The 22703-nt window shown below is 48.0% G+C and overlaps 2 protein-coding genes across 4 annotated transcripts in view; both read right to left on the bottom strand.

The window, feature by feature from the left end:
* The window catches only part of LOC103395685 (dixin), a 6652-nt gene extending 1947 nt beyond the window's left edge, over window positions 1-4705 (bottom strand). Inside the window, exons 1-15 of one of the 3 annotated variants that reach the window (XM_025065921.1) lie at window positions 4470-4705; window positions 3250-3379; window positions 3046-3171; window positions 2726-2960; window positions 2161-2262; window positions 1997-2085; window positions 1798-1895; window positions 1623-1712; window positions 1330-1383; window positions 1175-1225; window positions 965-1069; window positions 782-835; window positions 413-484; window positions 249-320; window positions 73-144 (exon numbers count right to left, since the gene is read on the bottom strand). In XM_025065921.1, the coding sequence (XP_024921689.1) occupies window positions 73-144; window positions 249-320; window positions 413-484; window positions 782-835; window positions 965-1069; window positions 1175-1225; window positions 1330-1383; window positions 1623-1712; window positions 1798-1895; window positions 1997-2085; window positions 2161-2262; window positions 2726-2960; window positions 3046-3171; window positions 3250-3379; window positions 4470-4532 (1413 nt within the window). In that variant the 5' untranslated portion in view covers window positions 4533-4705. Of the gene's footprint in view, window positions 1-72; window positions 145-248; window positions 321-412; window positions 485-781; window positions 836-964; window positions 1070-1174; window positions 1226-1329; window positions 1384-1622; window positions 1713-1797; window positions 1899-1996; window positions 2086-2160; window positions 2263-2725; window positions 2961-3045; window positions 3172-3249; window positions 3380-4469 lie in introns of all 3 variants that reach the window. The other 2 variants (XM_025065920.1, XM_017042029.2) reach the window with 2 other exon arrangements.
* A 264-nt stretch (window positions 4706-4969) lies between these two features.
* On the bottom strand, window positions 4970-22697 carry cfap54 (cilia and flagella associated 54). The gene is given in 55 exon segments (XM_025065877.1): window positions 4970-5387; window positions 5503-5649; window positions 6137-6294; window positions 6455-6602; window positions 6725-6895; window positions 6932-7087; window positions 7169-7272; window positions 7473-7638; window positions 7730-7777; window positions 8049-8168; window positions 8265-8351; window positions 8434-8619; window positions 8936-9002; window positions 9088-9258; window positions 9334-9421; window positions 9517-9699; window positions 9779-9940; window positions 10081-10403; window positions 10554-10747; window positions 11107-11304; window positions 11393-11520; window positions 11786-11958; window positions 12054-12245; window positions 12326-12414; window positions 12586-12658; window positions 12751-12877; window positions 13116-13205; window positions 13297-13411; window positions 13563-13679; window positions 13754-13876; window positions 13958-14113; window positions 14699-14864; window positions 14944-15074; window positions 15292-15483; window positions 15557-15649; window positions 15763-15975; window positions 16107-16240; window positions 16341-16563; window positions 16638-16766; window positions 16870-16919; window positions 16997-17156; window positions 17255-17374; window positions 17463-17566; window positions 17900-18011; window positions 18132-18235; window positions 18561-18659; window positions 18753-18927; window positions 19005-19106; window positions 19239-19352; window positions 19480-19623; window positions 19700-19758; window positions 19871-20036; window positions 20154-20303; window positions 20425-20530; window positions 22448-22697. Coding segments are annotated over 55 exon segments (7596 nt in total). The 5' UTR covers window positions 22606-22697; the 3' UTR covers window positions 4970-5255.
* Window positions 22698-22703: the final 6 nt, after the last annotated feature.

The raw sequence follows: 22703 nt of genomic DNA on the forward strand, positions 1-22703 counted from the left end.
GAGTCAGGGGGAGTCAGGGGGGAGCAGTCCGACTGACGGGGTTCAAACAGTAACTGATGATAAAAAACTCACGTCTGACAGAGACACAGCTGGAGCTCCAGAGTGAGGAGAACCTCCACTGTTGATGTCTGTGCTGGGAGGAGTCTACACACACACACACACACACACACACACAGTTCAGGTTCAAGGTTCAAGGTTCATCTCCTGTCGTCTGTGTCTGTCGACTCTGAAGGTCAGGACACGCCCACCTGTTGGAGGTCTCTACCCATCAGCCCCTGCAGCAGGTTGGTTTTATTCTCTAGCTCCCTCTGCAGGTCAGTCTGTCACCCAGACACAGAACAGGTCAGTCAGCTTCACACTCACACTCACACTCACACACACACACAGGTCACAGCGGAGGTCACGGGGTCACCTGCTGCTTCTGACTCTCCTCCAGTCTGAGCCTGAGCTGCTGCAGCAGTCGCTCCTTCTGTCCCACCTCCTTCTGCAGAACAACAGAGAAAAAAGAAGAAAAAAAAAATCAAATCCCCGTCTCCTGGAGTGAATCAACAGTCAGAGTTGAACTGATGTTGTCCAGACAATTCATTTCCAACTCCAATATATCAATAACAGGTTTAGAACCAGTGACTGCAGCTGTGTTTCAGAGACGGAGACGTCTGATTGGTCGGTCACTGAGGACCTGGACCATCTTCACAGCACACCACGATTCTTACAGGTATGACACAATCATGCTGGGCTAGAACAGGGGGGGGGGGGCAGTTAGGGGGGGGTGGGTCCTCACCTTACACTCAGTCCACAGTCTGTTGCTCTCCTCCAGCTTCCACTGCAGCTCTGCCTACAGCAGACAGAAGAACAGAGAGGTTCTCCACTGTAACAGCTGACCTGTTGACCTGTTGACCTGTTGTTGACCTGTTGTTGACCTGTTGTTGACCTGTTGTTGACCTGTTGTTGACCTGTGTTTTACCTTCTGGTTGTTGAGCTCGTCTCTGCTCATGCTGGCTCTGAGGAGCTCCTGCTTCATCTGCAGTATGGACGACTCCTGGGAGCACAGTCTCTGCTGCTGCGCCACCTGCAGGTTCGTTTCTGTTATTACTGTCAGACTGTAGTCAGATCTGACTTTAGTTTTACTGCAGTACTGTGTGTAGTATTTTCATTAGAGTACTGCCAGGTTTACCTTGACTCCCTGGAGGGTTCTCAACTCCTGTTTACACCTCAACACCTCCCTCTGGTGGAAACAGAGAAACAGCGGCGGTTTAATCATTGATCACAGTGGAGTGACAGAACTACAGTCTGACTCTAACAACATTTTCAGTTTGTGCTCCTGTTTACCTTCAGCTCCTGCACCTCCTCCATGCTCTGGTCCAGACGACTGCGGACGACCGTCTGCACAGAGAAGAAGGAAGAGTGTGAGTCACAGCCACCAGAAACTGATACCCGTGTCAACCCTCACACACACACACACACACACACAGAGAGAGAGAGAGACAACAGAAAGGTGATCTGCACAGAACACAATGGACTGGTGAGACAGAGCAGTGAAGGAGGAGCAGCGGTGAAGGAGGAGCAGCGGTGAAGGAGGAGCAGCGGTGAAGGAGGAGCAGCGGTGAAGGAGGAGCACTGACCAGCTGCTGTTCTGGGTCACACTGGTCCACATGTAGGGAGACGTCCTCCTCCTCCTCCTCCTCAGGGAGGGAGCCCTGCAGCAGCAGAGCCTGAGGAGCAGACATGAAAAATGAATGTTTATAAATGAAAACCTCCAGCAGGTGGAGCACTTTTGTAGTAGCTTTTTTCACACACCTGTAAAGCAGACACCATTTTCCGCGTCTCCTGCACCTCCTTCTCCAGCTCCTCACTGAGGGAATCGTCCAACGTCGTCCCTACGTCAAGAGACGACTCTGCTGCGTTCATAGAAATGGACAAACAGACGCAGTTTGACACTCGTCCACTAGGTGTTTGTTCTTGGTCCGATAGTGAAATGTCAGTGGACAGAACTGACCGGTGCTTTGCTGCTGCTGGTACTCTTTCTCTAGTCCGTCCGACTGGCCACCGGGGGGCGCTCTGTCTTGCGGCAGTGGGCTGACGGAGCTGGGGTTGAATAGACCAACAGTGATGAGTGGACATGAATATGGACATGATTGACAGACAAGAGGAGAAGAGAACCTGTTTGTCTGAGGAGAGTCCTGTTCATCAGGTGACCCCCTCTCATACTGCTCCACCAGGGCACGGACACACACACTCCTCCCCTCATCCAAACCCCCACCACTGAAAGATGGAAAACACAGTGACGGTCAGAGACTCAACACTGAGGCCGAGTGACCGGAGTGGACAGGACCAGACAGGAGCAGGTCAGGGGACAGTGGAGGTGAAGGACAGAACGAGTTTAGGTTTTGTTTTTATGACAAATAGAATAGACTTGAGACGCAATTAGACATGTTGGCCACCAGAGGGCAGCAGAGGCCACACACGTGACATGACATAAATACAGGTGTATTTTGCAGCCGTGGTTTCAGGTAAACATCACTGTGACAAACCTGTTAACGCGAGCGACACGTGACGGCTGTGAGGCGTCAAAACGAGCGGACGCCAGCGCGGCTGCCGCCCCCTGGGCTAACGCCACGGTGGGGAGAGGATTGTGGGGGGCGCCGCCTCCGGGGCCCACGTGACATGACATAAATACAGGTGTATTTTGCAGCCGTGGTTTCAGGTAAACATCACTGTGACAAACCTGTTAACGCGAGCGACACGTGACGGCTGTGAGGCGTCAAAACGAGCGGACGCCAGCGCGGCTGCCGCCCCCTGGGCTAACGCCACGGTGGAGAGAGGATTGTGGGGGACGCAGCCTCTGAGCCCGGTCCTCCCACCTGCAGCAGCGGCCGTCCTGTGATTGGCCGAGGGTTTGAAGTGTGCAGCCAGAGCCAGGATGATCCTCATGACGGACTTCAGGTTCCCGTCCACGATGTCTGCGGACGGAGACGGAGCAACGGAAACGTTAGAAAGAAAACGGTTAGACCTGTGGACGATCAGGAGGATCGGTGCGTGATTTACCCCGTGCAGATATGTGTGGCATCCGTATGTGCCTGGAGGTAATAAAGTGCAGGACCTGCTCCACATTCCTCCTGCTCTCCTCTTTGTTCTGTGGAGTCTCAGAAACTCCCTCCAGAACTTCACCAGCTGGAGGACGTCAGGGAGAGACGGGAGTCAGGGAATACACACCAGGAGTTAACAGTGTGTGTGTGTGTGTGTCCTCACCAACTATCTCGATCAGCTGTGTGAGCACCACTCCATCCTGGAGGTCCAGTCTCAGGTTGGTGATGGGCTTCAGCCCCGGCTTCTTCTTCAGCTGAGCGTTGACCCAGGAGACGTACGTGGTCAGTTGTTGCTGCAGATCAACAGTCGCACACACACACACACACACACACACACACACACACACAATAATACATGTAAATCCACTGATGTATTCTTCATATTCTGTGTTCAGAGGAGCCGACGTGTTGGTGTGAAGTAAGAAACTGATCTTCCTCTTTTGTAACATTTATTTCATCATTCTCATGTTGTTGTTTTTTTAACTCTGGACTGAGGATCTGAAACACTGGTTGTTTGACTTGTTGAAATGTTGATTTTTTCATTCATACAAAACTTTGAGCGGAGGCTCTGAAACACTGGTTGTTTAACTTGCTGAAATGTTGATTATATTTTTTCATTCATACAAAACTTTGAGACCAAACCAAGACATTTAGTCCAGTAATAACTCTGTCGTTGAAGTTCAGTGTAAACACATCACAGCTGCTGCTGCTGCTGCTGCTGCTGCTGTTGTTGTTGTTGTTTATTACAGTGTGTGTTTGTGAAGTGAAACCGTTAAACTAATGTAACAATAAAAGACTGATCTTTAAAGAACTCTCTCCGTGACGACTGTGGATTTTTCAAACTAACTAACTAACTAACCAACTAACTAACTAACTAACTAGGTTAGGACGGCAGGTGGCAGACTGGTTGTTTTGGCCCTTTGTTTGTCCTCCCTCTCTTTAACATAATCTGCTGAGGAGCCGCAGCAGATGAACCGAACATCCGCCCCACCTACACCTTTACATCACGTGACCGACCGTCGTCCCGGGATACGTTACAAAGCAGCATTTAATAACTAACCACATTTTTATGTCGACTTTACCTTTAATACCTGCTCATATTACTATATTACTAGTTATAATCTAGATTTTTTGTGAACTTGTGGGAAAAAATCTCTTTCCGGATTATGAAAACTGTAAAAGCCGGAAATCTTTTGTTAAAATCTTAAATAGCATTTTTACGTGTGTGGATAGCGAAGATAGCGACAACACAAACCGATTAAAATGAATGACGGCGGCCGTTTTACTTTCAGCCGGTCAGTGTGTTGCTCTTTGTTGAATAGAAAAATGTCAATAACCGCAGGATGATGACGATAATGTTAGTGACGCCCGGTTAACCGTTACCTCGTTGAAGCTGCCGTGAAGGACCTCGTCCAGCAAACTTCCTCTGGAGAGTGAGGCGATCATCTTTTAACCTGCAAACCCATTTAAGCTAGCTCGTTAGCCGGCTAGCCCGTCTGACACCGGTGCTTAAACAACGACTCCCACCCCCCCGTTACTAACTACCCCGGCCAACGTCAACAAACCAGCACAATTGAATGCGAACAACCGTTATACTCTGAAGAGGAAATCGATGTCAAGTCGAGTCAGACTGATAGAGCCAACATCCGGTCTTTTCAAAATAAGACAACAGCGAACTACAACTTCCGGTGTGTCGCTATGTCTTTTAAATAATATAAAAAGTGTGGAAGAAGTGTTTGATTTCAATTTTGTCGTATAAATTTTTGTTGATATTTTATTTTTTATTTTATTTTTTGTTTGTCATAAATGTTACTGAAACTTTCCTTGAGTTGTTAGAAAAATGTGTCAAATGAACACAAGGTGAAACTGAAAACAAACTCTGGTTGATGATCGTCATTTAATGTCACTTTACAACAAAGGTGGTGCTAAATAAAATTTATTTTTTAACATTTTCCTAATTAAATTAATAAAAATAATCTGTAAAAAATCAGAGCAGATGGAATAATAAATTAATATAACAACATAATTAAATTCCCACATATAGATATATATACATATATTTTTATGGCTGCTGAAGAGTTTGTTCTCAGATCATCTCCTCTGGGTTAGACCTGTGAGGACAGGATGTTGATGCCGACAGTGGGTTCATAAACCAAAACTGTTCCTCTTTCATCTTTTACCCATTTTCATATTGATCTGTTCCAGAACGTGGAGGAACGGGAGGTAGATGTTTTTGGGTCCAGGAGGAGAAAAGGTCACGTCTCCGTCCTCCATCACCACAGTCTCACCAAACGCACACAGCTGATAATGGACGACAAGAGACAGAACGTCGGGGGGTTTGTTTTCTTTTCTAAACACAGACGTGATGGTATAAACCTGTGTGTGTGTGTGTGTGTGTGTGTGTGTGTGTGTGTACCTGCTTCTTCACCAGTTTCTGTGTCAGCTGAAGAAGTCTGCTCCTCTGACCTCTCTTCAGGTCACTGAGCCTCAGTGTGGCCCGGGCCAAGGTCAAACTGGACTGTGGTGGTACAGAGTTCTGACTGGACAGAAGACTCACTGCATCCTAACACAACAGACCAATCACTGACCACAACAGACCAAGCACTGAACACAACAGACCAACCACTGACCACAACAGACAACCACCTGTAGTACCGTCAGTACTCTGTAGTGGTCCTGTCAGTACTCTGTAGTGGTCCTGTCAGTACTCTGTAGTGCACCCGTCAGTACTCTGTAGTGGTCCTGTCAGTACTCTGTAGTGCACCCGTCAGTACTCTGTAGTGTACCTGTCAGTACTGTGTGGTGTACCTGTCAGTACTGTGTGGTGTACCTGTCAGTACTGTGTGGTGTACCTGTCAGTACTCTGTAGTGCACCCGTCAGTACTCTGTAGTGGTCCTGTCAGTACTCTGTAGTGCACCCGTCAGTACTCTGTAGTGTCCCTGTCAGCACTCTGTAGTGTACCTGTCAGTACTCCGTAGTGTCCCCGTCAGTACTCCGTAGTGTACCTGTCAGTACTCCGTAGTGTACCCGTCAGTACTCTGTAGTGTACCTGCAGCATCTCAACGCTCTCTTCTGAACTTCCTCTCTGTTCTGTCAGCTCTGCAGCTTCGACCAATAGAAACGCTCGAGTGTTGGGGTCGTCCCACTGACCAGACTCCTGGACTCCCTCCTGTATCACCCTCGCTGTCTCCTCGTTCATGTTTTTACCTTAAACACACACACACACACAGATCAGCCGTGTTTGTGTGTCCACACACACACACACACACAGTTTGTGTGTCCACACACACACACACACACACACACACAGATCAGCCGTGTTTGTGTGTCCACACATACAAAGACAGGACACAGAACCGGACCAGACCTGGGACACGTGGACCTGTGGCACAGAAGGAAACCAAACTGTGGACCAGGGCCCGACGACAGCGCAGCCACAGACAGACGCCCAGTCTGTCAGCGGCCTCGGCAGCTCGGGGACAGTCTTCATGTGGGACAGTGGAGTCCACAGTGTCCTGCAGTCAGGAGAACACACACACACACACACACACACATAACAAGAACAGAGTGTAAATGTGACCTTTGAACTCCAGCAGATTATTTATTTGAACATGAACGTGAAGACGTCCCATCATACTATCACTGTCACATGATTTGTGTGGTGGTCAGTGTGACACAGCACCTGTGTGTCCTCAGGAGGAGGAGATCTGGTGACTGAAGGAGACGTCTGCAGGAGCGTCAGGGAGGAAGCTGCTGTCTGACAACTGGAGGAGGAGAAAAGGAAGATGACAAACACACACACACACTCACACACTCACAAAGACACACACACACGACAGGCTCACCTCTGGACGATGTGCCCTTGCTGCAGGTAGAGGGCGACCTTCAGGAGACTGGACTCTGTTTCCAGCTCCAACTTCTCAGCTTCACTGCAGCTCAAAGACCTGAGTTCCTCAGATAAAGAAGACAACCAGCGGGAGGCGCTATCCATCAGAAGGCACTGAGACAGAGGAGAAGACAGACGTGAGAACGTCAACACCAAGGTCAAAGGTCAACGGGTTTAACTCAGGGGACGTTTTACCGTCACTCCTCCTGGAGTCTGGTCCTGGTTCTGGTCCTGGTTCTGGTCCTGGTTCTGGTCCTGGTTCTGGTCTGAACCACTTCTTCTCTTCCCAGACCTTCGTTCTTCACAACAATCAGACAGATGTCAACACTCAGAGAGAGAATTCCTGCTTCAATAAAAAAACTGTCCAAATGTTAAACAATAAATAACTGAGTTAAAAACAATAAAAAAAATTCTAAATACTCTGAAGTAGAAAAAAAAAACTACACAGTATTTGTGTGCGTTATGATTTGTAGTTGTGAGACAGTGAACAGCGACAGACCTGGACCTGGACCTGGACCTGGACCTGGACCTGAAGACTGGGACTGACTGTGGACCAGGGCCAGGACCAGTTCAACTCGGGCCAGGTGGTGTCGGATACACAGTGTTGGTCCAAACAGGGTTCTGACCCGTGGGGTGAGGTCAGCGTCCAGGAGTTCTTCTAAAGCCTGAGAACAACACACACACACACACACACACACACACGGTCATCATCTCTTCATCTTCTGTCCCTGGTTCATCATCAGGAGGAGACTGGACCTCTCTGTTGTCCTGGAGACACTTGTTGCTGTAAAACGTCTTCAGCTGCTGCAAAAACAACACAAACAACAATCAAATCATCAAGGCAGCATTTCACAAACTGTACCAGGAGCGCCCCCTACTGTAGATACAACTGAGCTTTATTACAATGTTTAAAATTAGAATTTTTTTTTTTTTTAACCATCTCATCGTCTGATGACTTCAGTTTATCGTCACATTTTGAACCAAATCCAAATGGAAACCTGCTCCAATAAGTGAAGCTCATCAACAGGTTCTGACCCAGAACCATCTTCTGGTTCTGTCATTCTAGAACATTCACCTGGTGCTGGTCGGTGTGAACGTTTGGTCCACTGGTCAGAGAGAGTCCGACTCCTCGGGTCAGCTGCACCGACTCCTTCACAGCCTCAGTGAAGAGACACAGATCAGTCAGAACACGGATCTGCAGAACACACACACACACACACACACACCGGCTCAGAACCACAGCTCCACCAGAACCAGAGGAACAAAAAGATTCAAAGCAGGAAATTCTCACCTGAAGTATTTTTCCTTCCACGTAGCGCTGCAGGTCTCGACACACGGTTCCCACAAAGTACAGGTACAGAACCAACATGGGCAGAACCTGGAACACAAACAACAGACATGAACCTCACACACCCTGGACGTCAGACGGTGTGTGTGTGTGTGTGTGTGTGTGTGCAGACCTGGACGCAGTAGCCAGTGGAGTAGAGCCAGTGACACAGGAAGTGAAGAGCGCCCACAGTGGTACCGAGGTGAAGACGCCGGGGCTCAGAGAACAGATCCACCCCTGGGAGGAGTTCCCCTACGATCCTGAAGGAGGCGTAGGCGAGGTCGTGGGGGGGGTGGGCCAGTGAGCAGCACAGAACACACTGGGTGAAGAGGACGCAACATTTAAAAAGTCCAGGAGCCAATCACAGCAGACCACAGCTGAGGGCAGTTTAGATTGAACATCAACCTCATCCCTGATGTAAGGCAAGAGGGTTCACCGATCGCCACCGTGTGGTCAGACTGGAGATCTGCAGGATCAGGTCACTGATTCACTCCAAACTGACCACAGGTGTGAATGTGAGTGTGAATGTTTGTTTGTTTTTTTTGTTTGACCCTGTGACATATTCTAAAAGGTTTTTTTTTTCTGGTACATTTACCAAAAACAAACGACACATCTTGTGTGAGTCGACGTTGTACCTTGAAGAGATGAGCGGAGAGAAGACAGCAGCTGGTCCTCTGTCTGATGTTGGAGGTGAAGATGAACCTGGGAGTGACCACAGTCAGTCAGTCAGTCAGTCAGTGGCTAGGAGAGAAGCCTCCTGACCAGTCAGTGACCTGTTCAAACCTACTGTGCCATCTTAGCGGCGAGGCCGGCGGCCTGCAGACACCCCCACACTCCGGCCTGTCTCACCCTCTGCTGCGTCCAGCCGCTGCCCCGTGAGACCCCGTCCCATTGGTCCACGGCCCCGGAGCAGCTCAGAGCGCAGTCGACGGCTTTACTCCAGCAGGAGAGAGCGGCTCTGGTACGGAACGGGAGGGAGTATTCAAAGAGTACACAGACATACTGCAGTACTTCACGCTGTGAAAACACAAACCTCAGGTTTCTGTTGTACATGTGCAGGTTTCCCAGTTCATGCAGAGCCTGGACCGTGAGGGAGTCAAGACTGTGGGTCTGGAGAGACTCTGGGAGGAGGAGGAGCAGAGGAGGAGCAGAGGAGGAGAGTCAGACTGTTACTACAGTACAGTACATGTCAAATACTGCAGTAGTATCTCCTCACTGATAGTAGCAGAGTAGGCAGCAGTGATGGTGGTCAGGGACACCTCCTCCACAGGGAGGTCCACAGGGTCTGTGTCCTCCTTCAGGTCCTCCGTCAGGTCGGCGTGGCGGCCGTTTGCAGTGGGAATGACGCTGCAGTTCATCAGGCTTGCAGAGTGGTGGCGCTGCAACTGCTGCGCAGAGGCTTTAAAGGAAAGAAAACCTTAACTGGTGTGAACTCCACGAGTGAACCAATCAGCAGCTGTGTCAGGAATTAAACCCACAACCCTGCGTCCGTGCCAGGAACAGCGTGGTCAGAGAGCGGCAGTGACGGAGGCTCTGCAGACACGGACAACTTCTCTCCAACACTTGACGGTGAGTCTCCAGTGTGTCCTTCACGTCCAGAGGAACACACACCAGGGACATGGAGCGCCGTCTCTCTGCACCTGAGACAGAGAAGAAGAGAAGAAGAGAAGAAGAGAAGAAGAGAAGAAGTCCGTTAAATACTTTAAATTACTGCTAATATTCTGTAGTAGTACTCTAAAGTACTTGGATGTATTTCAGACACTTTAGCTTCAATGCTAACCTTTCAGCTCAGATGCTTCCTGACGTGTAGAGTTCGTGGGTCTGTGATTGGGGAGTTGCAGTGCATTGTGGGGGCTCCGACCAATGAGCAGCTGGCAGCTGGCGTAGTTCCTACAGGTCACCTGGAACACAGAGGAGAGAGAGGAGCAGAGTGTGTGTGTGTGTGTGTGTGTGTGTGTGTGTTCTACCTTTTGTCCAGTGACCCTCTCTGTCATCACGTGGTGCGGCTGTGGGACCGCAGGCCCTCCCTGGTCACTGATCCTCTTCAGCAACTTCTTCTGAGCCTGGACTAGAAGAGGGATTATAATCCAGCTGTAGTGTTCCCTGAAACACACACACACACACACACACACACACACACACACACACACACAGAACCAGTGGTAGCTGTCGTCCCAGTGTGATCCTCGTCTGAGTCTTTCCGTCTCACTGTCCAGTACAAACGCTGAGATACTGCAGTAAAACCAAACTCACCGTGTGTACCAGTTGAAGAGTAGAGCGCAGTGAGTCAGACGTTCCCATTTCCCAGAATCCCGCAGCAGCTGCAGGGTGTCAAACACCAGGGTCCGGACCCACCTCAGGTCCACCGGGCTGTGGTCCAGAGGAGCCGAGAACTGAAGACTGGACTCTGGGTCTGCAGTCAGGTCACCGTCATAAAAACTCCACAGCTGGAGGAACACACACACACACACACACACACACACACACACACACACACACTGCGTCAGTGTAAACGTCGACTGTTTTGATTTGTTCTCAGTAGAACTGATTCAATCTGAGTTTCGTCTTAGTCAAAGCCAAATCCAAATGATTTTTTTTGACTAAATTTAAATCAGATTTAACGACACTCTTTGACAACGACATTTTATGATTTAGGAAATTGACTCAGTTCATTTTTAGGGATGTAACGATGTGTTAATCAGTTAAAGATCAATTGTCAATCATCCCCAGTCGCTGTTATTCCCATCATCCATTTCTGTCTGTGTGTGTGTGTGTGTGTGTGTGTGTGTGTGTGTGTGAGACCCACGCCCAGTTGGTCCATCATGTCCATGATGAGCTCCGTGGCCATGGACAGTGTGTGTGTGAAGGTGGTCTGCAGCTGCTCTTCAGTGATGGGACAGTGAAGGTGGAGGAGAACGTCTGACTGAAGTCGACGCATCTGCTCCCACAGCGTCTGACACACACACTGCAGCGCCATCCAGTGGCCGCCGCGATGAGCCAACACCTGGAGAAGGAAACATGACGTCACAGATTTCTATCCTGGGATTTTGGTTTTTTTTTTTTTTGGGTTCATTTGATCTTCTGAGCAGTACCATGGCCCTCTGGAAATGACGGGCAGCTTTGTGGAGTGAGTCCAACACCGTGGAGACAGAGTCACTGTTCATCTGAGGAGACTGCTCCTCCAGAGATCCTGAGGTTCCACCTCCACCACCGGCTGCTCCTACAGAAAATACAAACGCAGGAGAGGAATCATGAATGAGATCAAAATTTATTTTTGGAAAAAAAGGGAAAAAACAAGGCAAGAAAAACTTGAAGTCACATGTACCACAAGAACTTTTAAAAACCTTAAAGGTCTAGATTAGAACCGACGGTCTAGCATACTGCCCCCTGGTGGTTGTCTGTAGCTCTGTTCAAAAGCACTGCCTCAGATATAAAATATTTTCAAAGCCAAATTCAGAAGATTGATGAGAAGGTTTGTTCCTCACCGTCATTGTTCTGCTGATGTTCCTGTGAATCCACCTGGTTCCTCAGATCATGAGACGACGACGTCTCTGACAGGATCTCATGTTGACGGAGCTGCTGTTCCTGCTGTGTGTTCCTGCTCAGCCCGACACAGGAGTGGTCCAGGGAGAACAACAGTGGATCTATCTGACTGTACCTGAGGAAAGAGGCCACAGCAGGTTCTCCAGGTTCTGTTCTGTCTTGGTAAATCAAAAGTCTGACACCTCTGAGTCAGTGTGATGTGATGAAGACCTGTGCTGCGTGGCTCCTCCGTTCTGCTTCTTCAGACTCTGATGTAACAGTGTGACGTGAGCCTGAGCCACGCTGAAGTTCAGGTGTGACTTCCACGCACACTCCACCATGAACGAGTCCCTCAGCCGTCGCTGCGTCTTCCTGCGCCGAACCGCAGAGGACAGGAGAGCCAAGAGTTTCTTCACCACCTCCCTGAACAGAGGGTGGAGGGAGGGGGGGTTAGATGGAGTGACAGGAGCCGAAAACACACACACATACAGACACACACGTACTTGTTGGTTGTCATTGCGCTGCAGAACAGACTGACTGGGATTTTCTGTTTTTTCTTCTTCTTTTTGTCGTCGTCTGTTTGTAAGTTGTTCTAATTCAACAAAAACACAAACATTTTCTTTTGATTTATATGTAAAAAAAAGAAAACCCAAAATATTATTAATTTGGATTTAAACCCCAACATGCTGCCAGGAAGTATAAAGTCTTTACAGTAGATACAGTTAATGTTTCCATTAGAACATGAACAGAACATCTTCAGCACCTTGGACAGCTCCTGTGGAACGTTACGTTTTTGGTCCAAATGTTTGACGGAGTTCATCAACGCAGTGTCACGTCTGAGGGAAGAAAACTCAGGTGAAACTAAAACCAATCAAAAGATGAAAATCAACATGAAGGGTTAAATAAATAAATAAATAAATAAATGTACCTGGAAATGAATTCAAAAACGGTCGGTGCCCACTTCACCACGAGGTCGGGTTCTCCTTCCTCCAGGGTTCTCTGAAGAACCAGTGCTGCATATTCACTGAAACATGGTTTGAGCTTGAGTTCCATCACTACAAACCAACAGGAACAGAAACAGGAACAGAGTGGATTCAGTCTTTCATTTGTTGTTATTGTTAAACCTCATCAACTCGACTTTATTATTTACAAAGAAAAGAACAGACTGGTTCTGTTTGTAACACTGATGCCAACACTTCAGCCAGTAGGTGGCAGTAATGCACTTATTCTTCTATTGATTACTGTGTCACTCTGACTGCTGACACACGGGGTCACGTGACCTCTCCTCTTTACCGGCGTCGTAGGCGTCGTCCACTGTCGTGCTGTACATCAGGTCGTACAGCACAGACGGATCCTCGCTGCCCGTCAGTGGACGTGTGACCTCTACAGGAAATGAACATTAGTGCAGGTGCAAATACTGCGAGTATCACTGAGTACAACTGCAGTATCATCTGGCCTTGAAGTGAAACCACACCCTTGTCTTTGTGGACTCCAGTGTTGGACAAAGTTCTCCTCCTGGTCCTGAGCTGCAGGGCCTTCAGCTGGAGACGGAGCTTCTGTTCAGTCCTGGCTGCTGCAGCCTCGGAACTCTGAGGTGACAGGTACACACGTACACACGTACAGGTACACAGGTACAGGTACAGGTACACAGGTACAGGTACACACACAGAAATACACAGGAGTCAAAGAGAGAGAGACAAAGTGTGACGTTCAAAGACCCTGGTGGTGAGACGTTCTTACAGCGTCTCTGCTTGTTCCTCTGATCTGCGTCTGATTCTCGTACAGCTCCTTGAGGAGGCGGCGACCGCAGTTCAACCCGGTCAGAGCCCAGTGGTTCTCTCCCAGAAGACCTGACGTCTACGAGGAGAAGAGTCAACAGAACTCTGCTGTCTGTAGCATGAACACACACACACACACACACACACACACACCTTGGAGATGTAGAAGGTGATGCAGGCGACCATGTGCAGCATGGACTCGGAGATGTTTCTGCTCCACTTCTGTTTGAGAAGAGCAGAGTTCTCCTCCAGAACCAGCAAACATTTCTTCAGCACCTGGAGGAGAACGAACAGATGAGGCAACAAACATCGTCTGTTGTCATGGAAACGGCTGCAGTACAGACTTGACCCGGATACCTGTATCACAGGTTTACAGGGGACCTGGTGAAAAACCAGAGGAGCCAGAAGACCATAACAGAAGACCAGGGCCTGCACCACCGCAGCACCATCCTCCAGTCTCTGGGCCAGGTCCACGGCCAACAGCAGACGTCCACATTCTGATAACCGGGCTTCCTGAACACACACACACACACACACTTATATAGTGTTCATATTATATTTATATATGTGTTTTATATTGTAGTTATATACAGTCTTTTTCCTTCCACAGTACCAGTACCAGCACCAGCACCAGCACCAGCACCAGTACCAGCACCAGCACCAGCACCAGCACCAGCACCAGCACCAGCACCAGCACCAGCACCAGTACCAGTACCAGTCCCAGCACCAGTACCAGTACCAGCACCAGCACCAGTACCAGCACCAGTACCAGTACCAGCACCAGCACCAGTACCAGCACCAGTACCAGCACCAGTACCAGCACCAGCACCAGTACCAGTACCAGTCCCAGCACCAGTACCAGTACCAGCACCAGTACCAGCACCAGCACCAGCACCAGCACCAGTACCAGCACCAGTCCCAGTACCAGCACCAGTACCAGCACCAGTACCAGTACCAGTACCAGTACCATTACCAGTACCAGTACCAGTAGCAGTACCAGTACCAGTACCAGCACCAGTACTAGCACCAGCACCAGTACCGGCTCCAGTACCAGTACCAGTACCAGTACCAGTACCAGTACCAGCACCCGTGTTTAACAGACAGTCACCCGGTCCCCCAGATGAACAGTCCGCCTCCACTGAAGGAGTCACAGAACAGCGCCCCCTGTTGAATGTTGATCTGTGTCTGGATGAAGACGGAGGTGAGGAGGAGGTGGCAGAGGTGAGGAGAGGAGTGACGGAGCGTCCTGGTGTTCAGTCTGTAGCTGCAGCAGTGAAGACACAGAGGGTGGAGGTGAGACGCTGCTGAGGTGAAAACTGTCTCCACCAGGTGGAGGTCTGTACCTGCTGATGGAGCTGGTGTGGTGATGGAGGTGCTCCGACCTCCTGACCTCCTCTCCAGGGCAGCTGTAGTGGCTCCACAGTTCCCTACAGGCTCTCTTTGCGATGGAATAATGCTGCGTTTGAAAAGCCGCCTGAAGACGAAGACGACAATCATTATAATTAACGATATTCTTTAGTGAAGATGTAACGATGTGTGGTACAAATCTGTGACAATTCTCATTAGTTGAAATGACTAATGAATTCCACATCGTGGCATGAGGAGTAGAGTGAGTTAAAAAGTCACTGGTCACACCATGACACTACACACTCTAGTACAGCAGGTGGCAGTATACGTGGGTGGTGTTGTACCTGGGCCAGGTGAGCCCACGTGGACAACAGCTGCACTGGTGCTGACGCCAACAGTGGGAAGGTGGTCCGACCAATGGCGTTGCCCAGTAGTTTCCCCTCACTGCTGTAGGCGGCCACAGCAAAGATGTACTTCTGGTTGGGTTCCAGGTGGTCCACTCTGAGGACACAGCCCGCACCAGGTGCTGCTGGGACCTGGAACGACACACAGTCCAGACCAGGTTCAAGGACTCCTGACAGAGGTCTTCAGTGACAGAGTGAACCGTACCATGTGTCCAGTTCCAGACAGACTGCAGTCTCCCAGACGGACTTTGTGGTTGATGCCTTCAGCTGCACGGCCACAGAGCTGGTACCAGCAAACCTGAGGAGGAGCAGAAGGAGGAGCAGAAGGAGGAGCAGCAGGAGAAGAAATGATCAAAATAAAGTAGGGAAAAGAAATCAACATGTGGATTAAAAATCTGACTCTAATCTAACCTGCTGGTCAAACTCGTACGGAGCCGGAGAGAACGTGAAGGAGTGATCAGTCCGTGACAGGAGGACCGGAGGAGGAGGAGGAGGAGGAGGTGGGGGCCTCTCTTCTCCACCCTTCATTTCTTTAGCTGTGTTCTCAGCTGGAGGTCTGGAGACAGTGGACAAATACAGACGTTTCTCCTCCACTTCTGCTTTTTCCATCAGAGCGACGGCCTCCTGACGGCAGACGGAAGAACGACGTCTTAAATTCACACTAAAATGAAACTTGTCACAATCACCAGCTGTAACACACAGGACCATGAAGCTGTGTGTGTGTGTGTGTGTGTGTGTGTGTGTGTGTGTCTGACCTCCAGCAGACTCTTGACTTTTCTGTTGTTCTTTGTCTCTGTGCTGTTGAACATCAGCAGTGATTTCTGGATCAGGAACAAAGATCTGGAGACTTTGTTCTTGTTGATGTGACCCAGGAGTTCAGACTCAGTCACTGGACACAACAACAACAACAACAACAACAACAACAGTTTAACACTGTAACCTCCTGGTCAACCCTGTCCACGGTGTCTGGTGGCTGCAGTTCTTCTGACCTTCCTTCAGCTGCAGTAACTTCACTGACGCTCTGTGGTGAATGATGAGGAACTCCAGATGAAGATCTGAGAGCTGCAGAGGAACACCTGAGGACAGTTGGAGTCCAGAACCTCCAACATCCGCTCCTGGACGTTCCTTCTGGTCAGTACACGTTCCATCATCTCCAGTCACATCTTCTGATGGTGACGATGGAGGAGACGACGGAGGACGAGGGCAGAATTTCTGTGAGAACGTGGTGTAGGATTATTGGTACCACAACAACTGGTATCAGTGCAGTATTGGACAGAAGGCCAGACCTGAATGAAGGCAGCGTCTGTGATTGGTTGGCTGCTCAGAGGAAGTGATGCGGTCACAGCCTCAGTCAGAGCCCCCGCCCCCCTCCTGGTCAACTCACACACCTTCTGCAGCAACTCAGAGCTGGAACTCTGTGGGAACAGAGAGGACGTCTGTTTACACAGGAGGACAGAGGACAGAGGACAGAAGACTGGACTGGACTGGACTGGACTGGACTGGACCGGAGGTTCTTACCCCTAAAACAGAAGAAGAAGAAGAACTCCTGGTTCCTCCATCAGCATCTGCTGCACAGGAAGTTCTAAAGTCATCAAAGAGTCCTGAAGGTGACGGGTGTGAAGGGTGTGAATGTCTGACCTCTCACCTGATGACCGGGTCACCTGGTGTGTCAGGTGAGCGTGTTCAGCCGCTGCCTCCAACCACTGGACCAGGGTGTGTATCATCTGAGTGACTGTCGTACAGACTGAAGAGTCCAGACGACAGCAGGAGGCCACGTCACACACCCTGGACAAACACCACAGCCACTGGACACAGGTCCACGGTCAGGACACGGTCAGGACACAGTCAGGACACTACTCCAATACCTGAAATACTACACTGCTGCATGTACTGCAACACGTACCTTGTCATACTTGTCAAAGTTCTCTGAGTTCTGCAGGTTCTCGGCCTTTAGAACCGTCTTCATTTTAGCCCAGAGAACTAAAACCACCTCCAGAACCAGGTCCTGGTCCGGCTGCTCCTCCTACACAAACCACCGTTGGATGAAAAACAAACAGAACGGATCCAGGAAATACACAGAAATACACACACACACACAGGTGTCCACCTACAGGGGGCGTGCCACACACACACTTGTGCAGAGTCTCCACCAGACGAATGAACTCGTCATGGACTGAGGATGATGAGGATGAGGATGATGAAGACTTGGGCTTTTCTGCAGAGACAAAACAAACACACAAATAAAAACTGAAATGAAACTTTTTTTTTATACTTTATCACCAAATCATTAAAGTCAGAGAGACAGCAGTGACTAGATCAAAAATAAAACTGAAAATAAAACTTAAAATATAATTAAATGGAAACAAACATTTATATTAATGGTTTAAAATATAATCAAAATGCATCAAATGGAAACAAACATTTATATTAATGGTGAAATATACAGTTAAACGCGTTCTTAGGAAAACTTTATATTAAGATTATTATTATTATCGTTATTATTATCATTATTATTATTATCATGATGTCATCATGACTGCAGCTCTACCTTCTGTGGCGACGTTGTCTTTCGGACGACTCTGTGACGACAGCAGTCTGTTGTAACTGTCCAGTAAAGAAAGTTCATTCTCTGCCTTTCTGAACAGCTGCCATTCAACACCCTGACACACACACACACACACACACAGACAGACAGACAGCAGGTCATACAGTGAAGGTTGTTCAACCTATGATTTGACTCCAGCAGACTGATCAGGACAGTGTGGTGTGGACGTTCTAACCTGCAGCATCTCTCTGCTCAGGGCAGTGAACCACTCTGTCTTCTTGTAGTGAAGTAACAGCCTCATGAACCTGAGTGCAGACGGAACCGACACTTTGTTCTCCCCTGTTAACACAGAAGACAGAAACACATGTCATACCAAGGAGCATCAACACGTGGCCCGCGGGCCAAATTCAACCCACAACTAAATTAAAAAATACACATCAAATAGTACTGTTAGACAGAAACGTGTTTGAATCCTATAAAGGAGTATCGCTATGGTAACCGGTCTAATTATAACCGTTTGATTTGAAGGAACTTGGTGTCAGTCCTCAGACAAGAACAACAACAGAAAAGTTCACAGAGTAGTTCAAAGTAACAGAGGTCAGAGGTCAAAAACCAACCTTGAACGGCCAACGTTCACAGAGTAGTTCAAAGGTCAAAAACCAACCTTGAACGGCCAAGTCGATGAGAGAGGAGGTCGGTGTCAGTGTCCTGAGACGCACTTCTGATGGAGCTTCACCTCCTTTTCCAGGATTAGTCCCGACTCCTTCACAGAAGTCGAGGGTTCATTTCATTAGTCCTTCCTGTCACATTCACTTCTTCAGGTTCTTGGTTAAAAAGCTGCGTCTACTTTACAGACCAGACAAGATGCTGACTCCTGCCGACATCAGTTCCAGGATCACCTCCTGCTGCTCTGCATCATCTGGTGTCTTGGTTCGGTCCCAGAGTGCTTCCAAGATTCCTAAAAACTGCGCTGCGCTGTTGTCAAACAGAGCCACCAGGAGGTGCTCTGTTGGAGAGCGGGGCCACGACACCTGTGACAGAAAACCAGTTAAAACAGGAACTGTGTCCAGATGGACGAAGACCAACGAGGGGTTAAATCTGGTCTCACATGGTACGTGTCCTTCAGCTGGAGTCTGGGTTTGGCTCTGACCACAGCTTTAGGTCTTGGTTTGGTATCAAACACTGCCCGTTTGAAGACCATGGCACCGAGCTGGAAAAGAACGGAAACTTTGGAATGAGCACACAGAAATAAAAAGACGACGTCACGACACGTGATGGAAAACTGTTTCCTCTGCTCCTTCACGATTATTTATATTTATGATGCAGTTTGAGGTTTGCTTGCCTTGATGGAAGCTTCTTTAAAAGCTCTCTGGGTCCCCCTGGTGGTAGGAACTCCACTCTGCTCCTCTAGATTTGCCAGCTCCTTGATTTTGCCCAGGGCTCTCCGGGCAAATTCCTACAAAAAACAAAGATACAATTCAGAAATAGAGGAGAAAAATGAAACATTCATGGACACGGAGCACATTTTATAACGTATAGTCCTGGATTAAGAGTTTTGAATTCCTGTGAACTCCTGTCTTTACCTCCCCCTGCGCTGACGCCTGAGTGCGGTAATAACACTGACAGACTGCACAGTAGAGCGTGACGATCCACGACAGGTTGTCCACCGTCATCAGGGGGATGGAGAGTTCCAAACTGATGCTGGCCCACAGAAGGTACTCCAGAGCCTGGAGAAGATGACGGACGTCAAGATGGATGAAAAGACAGAGCAGCTCGTCGTGTTTGTTCGTCTGTCTGAGTTACCTGTGAGCTGCAGTTCTTAGTCATCAGGTGACGACAGATGGTGTAGATGTGGAGGGAACCTGAAAAGACACCAGAGGAAAACGGAGCTGCTGTCACAGAGCAGTGAACACAGAAGGATGAAGGTTCAATGAAACTATAAAACCTCCACAGGCCCAGGTTGTACCGATGTACCGTTATATAATATCCAGCAGAGGCGCTCATGTTGCTGAAAAGCCTGCATGGTGATCCTGATGAAGTTCAACACACGCAGCAGTTTACACAGTGTGTCCTGAGTGAGGACGTCATGTCTGGTCTCCATCTCAAATATACACAGAGCACAGCCGTGCATGGCCCGCACCTACACACACACACACACACACACACACACACACACACACACACAGGTGATACTGCAGGTCAAATCAGACAGGTCAACACACACACACGACACCTGACATTCTACAGTAGAACACACCTTCAGCACCAACTCCTCCTGGTCCTCATCCAACCCCCCAGGAAAGAAGCAGGTCCTGAAGTGGTCCACACTGGAGACCTCTGTGATCTGGACTGAAGTGTACTGCTGCAGGTGGACACTGTAGCCCTGCCACAGAGCCACCTCATACAGCTGCAGAGATGACAGGGGGAGGAGGAGGAGGAGAACTTCAAGTCTGTGGTTTGAATTTAAATTTCTGCATTTGAAGAAAAAACAAATCATCACCAGAAAAGTCACAGGAACTGTTTTTTACCTTGATTCCAAAGAGAAAGTCGGCAACCTGCAGCATCCGCTCCTGGTACAACTTAGACGGCAGTCGATGTTTGTACTTTCCCCAAATGTCCACTAGGGTTTTAATCCTACAAAATGACAATGAGTGACAGTAAAAAAAAAAAAAACAAGTTATAATTAATTACTATCTCACTGTGTGTCACAGTGAAGACGACCTGCTGACCTTTCATTGGGTTTCAATGTTTCAATAGAACTTCATATTTAAAATGATCAGAAACAAATCTGACCGATTAAATAAGAGAACAAATAAATGTTTACATCCCTTTATTCCAAATGACACACATCAATGAACATCAATAACAGTAACAGACAGGTGGCACCAGTTTGGGTCATGACGGCTTTTCCCCAAATTCTTTTTTCTTTTTTTTTTGTAATCGTACATATAAAGGAAAGATACAACAATTTAGTAAATGATATGTTTAAAATCTTAAAAACAGTCTAATGAACGTATAAAGTACCTCGTGGGATTTGACAAAAAATGTGATGAGACATGATGTCATTATTCGAACTCTTTCATCCTTTGAACTTGTTAGTCTACGAAGAGTCTGTTTAATAAACGTTTCTCTCCGCCTCAGCTTCAGCTTCAGTCAGGGGTCAAAGTCTCGCTTCATGTACCAGTACTTCTACTGGGTGATCCCACACTACGACAATCTCAGGAATCACAATCGGTACTAAGGCCTTTTTTCAAAGGTTGTATCCTAAATATATTCTGTTTGGCCCCGGTCTGTGGTTGATGGAGCCAATCCCAGCAGCCACCAAACAAAAGCTGTGTTTACAGCTGAAGACAAACATTCACACTCACATTCACACTCACTTCAGGGTGAACAGTTACCTTAACTCTGCATGTCTCTGGTTTAATGGGAGGAAAAAGAGGAAGCGGACATCACAACAAACAGATGTGGGATTTGTACTGGCAACCTCCCTGCTGTAAGGCAACAAGGCCTGACCATGAAGTCACCGTGCCGCTCCTGCATGGAGCATTAACTAACCAGCTGGTGTTTAGTTTAACATCTGACCCAATATGGAGTGGTTTTTAGTGTAAGTTGACAAAATATCAAAAGATAATTTAGAAGATTTGTTTTTTATTAGTACTAATGTAATAACTTTCCCAAAACATTAAAAAACATTATAAATAGCACAGCTCCTTAGGTTAAAATGTATTGGACTTTTCTAGTTTTTTACTTGCAAACTGTTTTCAACTTTGTTATTATCATTCACAGATATTATTATTTTAACCGAGCCATGACAATTTCTCCTGCGTATTTCGGCCATATTGTTTCATATATTACGGCTTCTGTTTGTTTACCTTTGTGTGGATCACGTTACATGTCCGCTGATAACGCCAATCAAACTTATTTTATTCTTTTCTCGGACAGTCGTTCACATGGTTGACAGTGAGTCTTGTCGACGTTAGAGTAAAACAGTTCCGTTTCTCTGTCCTAGCAGACATGTTTAGACATGTTAACGGGATCTGAGTTTTCCCGCTCATGGCTTCTACGTATTTTCCTCACAAACAAACAAACACCAGAGTTTTCCCGCTCATGGCTTCGACGTATTTTCCTCACAAACAAACAAACATCTCTGTGGTTGGATCTCCTTTTACAATGCCCGCCCTCAAACCAACAAACGTAGCTCCGATTGGCTGTCGCCCTCATTTAACTCAGCGCTGATTGGGTTTTATCTCGTTTTCGTTAGTCGACTAACGCGTTGGTCGTCATCGTTTCCCACAACTTCCTGTTTACTTTTCGCTGAATTTCCTAACAAGAGAAGTTCGTTAACTAAGTATTTGACCAAAGTTAAGTTAAATATTCATTGCTACTGGAGTCAGATTAATATTATCTCATTAATTTCAACTCCTTTCTGGGTAACTTTTTAAACGGGTTCTTAAGTTTGCATAATAATTCGGTACACAATCTTTTAACTTGTATTTTATTTTTATTTCTTGAACAACGACATACAGCGGTTGTCTGTGGGAAGTTTCTTACCCTCTGGAGTAAAATCCATTTCTGTCCGTTTGTCCGTATGAAGGACCGCAGACTCGTCTCATCAGAGTCATGAAGGAGTTCAGCTCCTGCTCAAAGGCTGACAGCAGCGGGTTCCTCCTCTCACCTCCACACTGATGTGAAGCCATGTCTCTGCTCATGAGCTCCAGGTTCACAAAAACCTAGACCCAGCAGCGTGGCTCGATCACAAACGGTTTCCAACAACAAACGGTCACGTGACCCGGTGGCGTTAACATGG

This window comes from Cynoglossus semilaevis, chromosome 19 (genome assembly GCF_000523025.1).
Source record: "Cynoglossus semilaevis isolate Cse_v1.0 chromosome 19, Cse_v1.0, whole genome shotgun sequence".
Classification (NCBI taxonomy): domain Eukaryota; kingdom Metazoa; phylum Chordata; class Actinopteri; order Pleuronectiformes; family Cynoglossidae; genus Cynoglossus; species Cynoglossus semilaevis.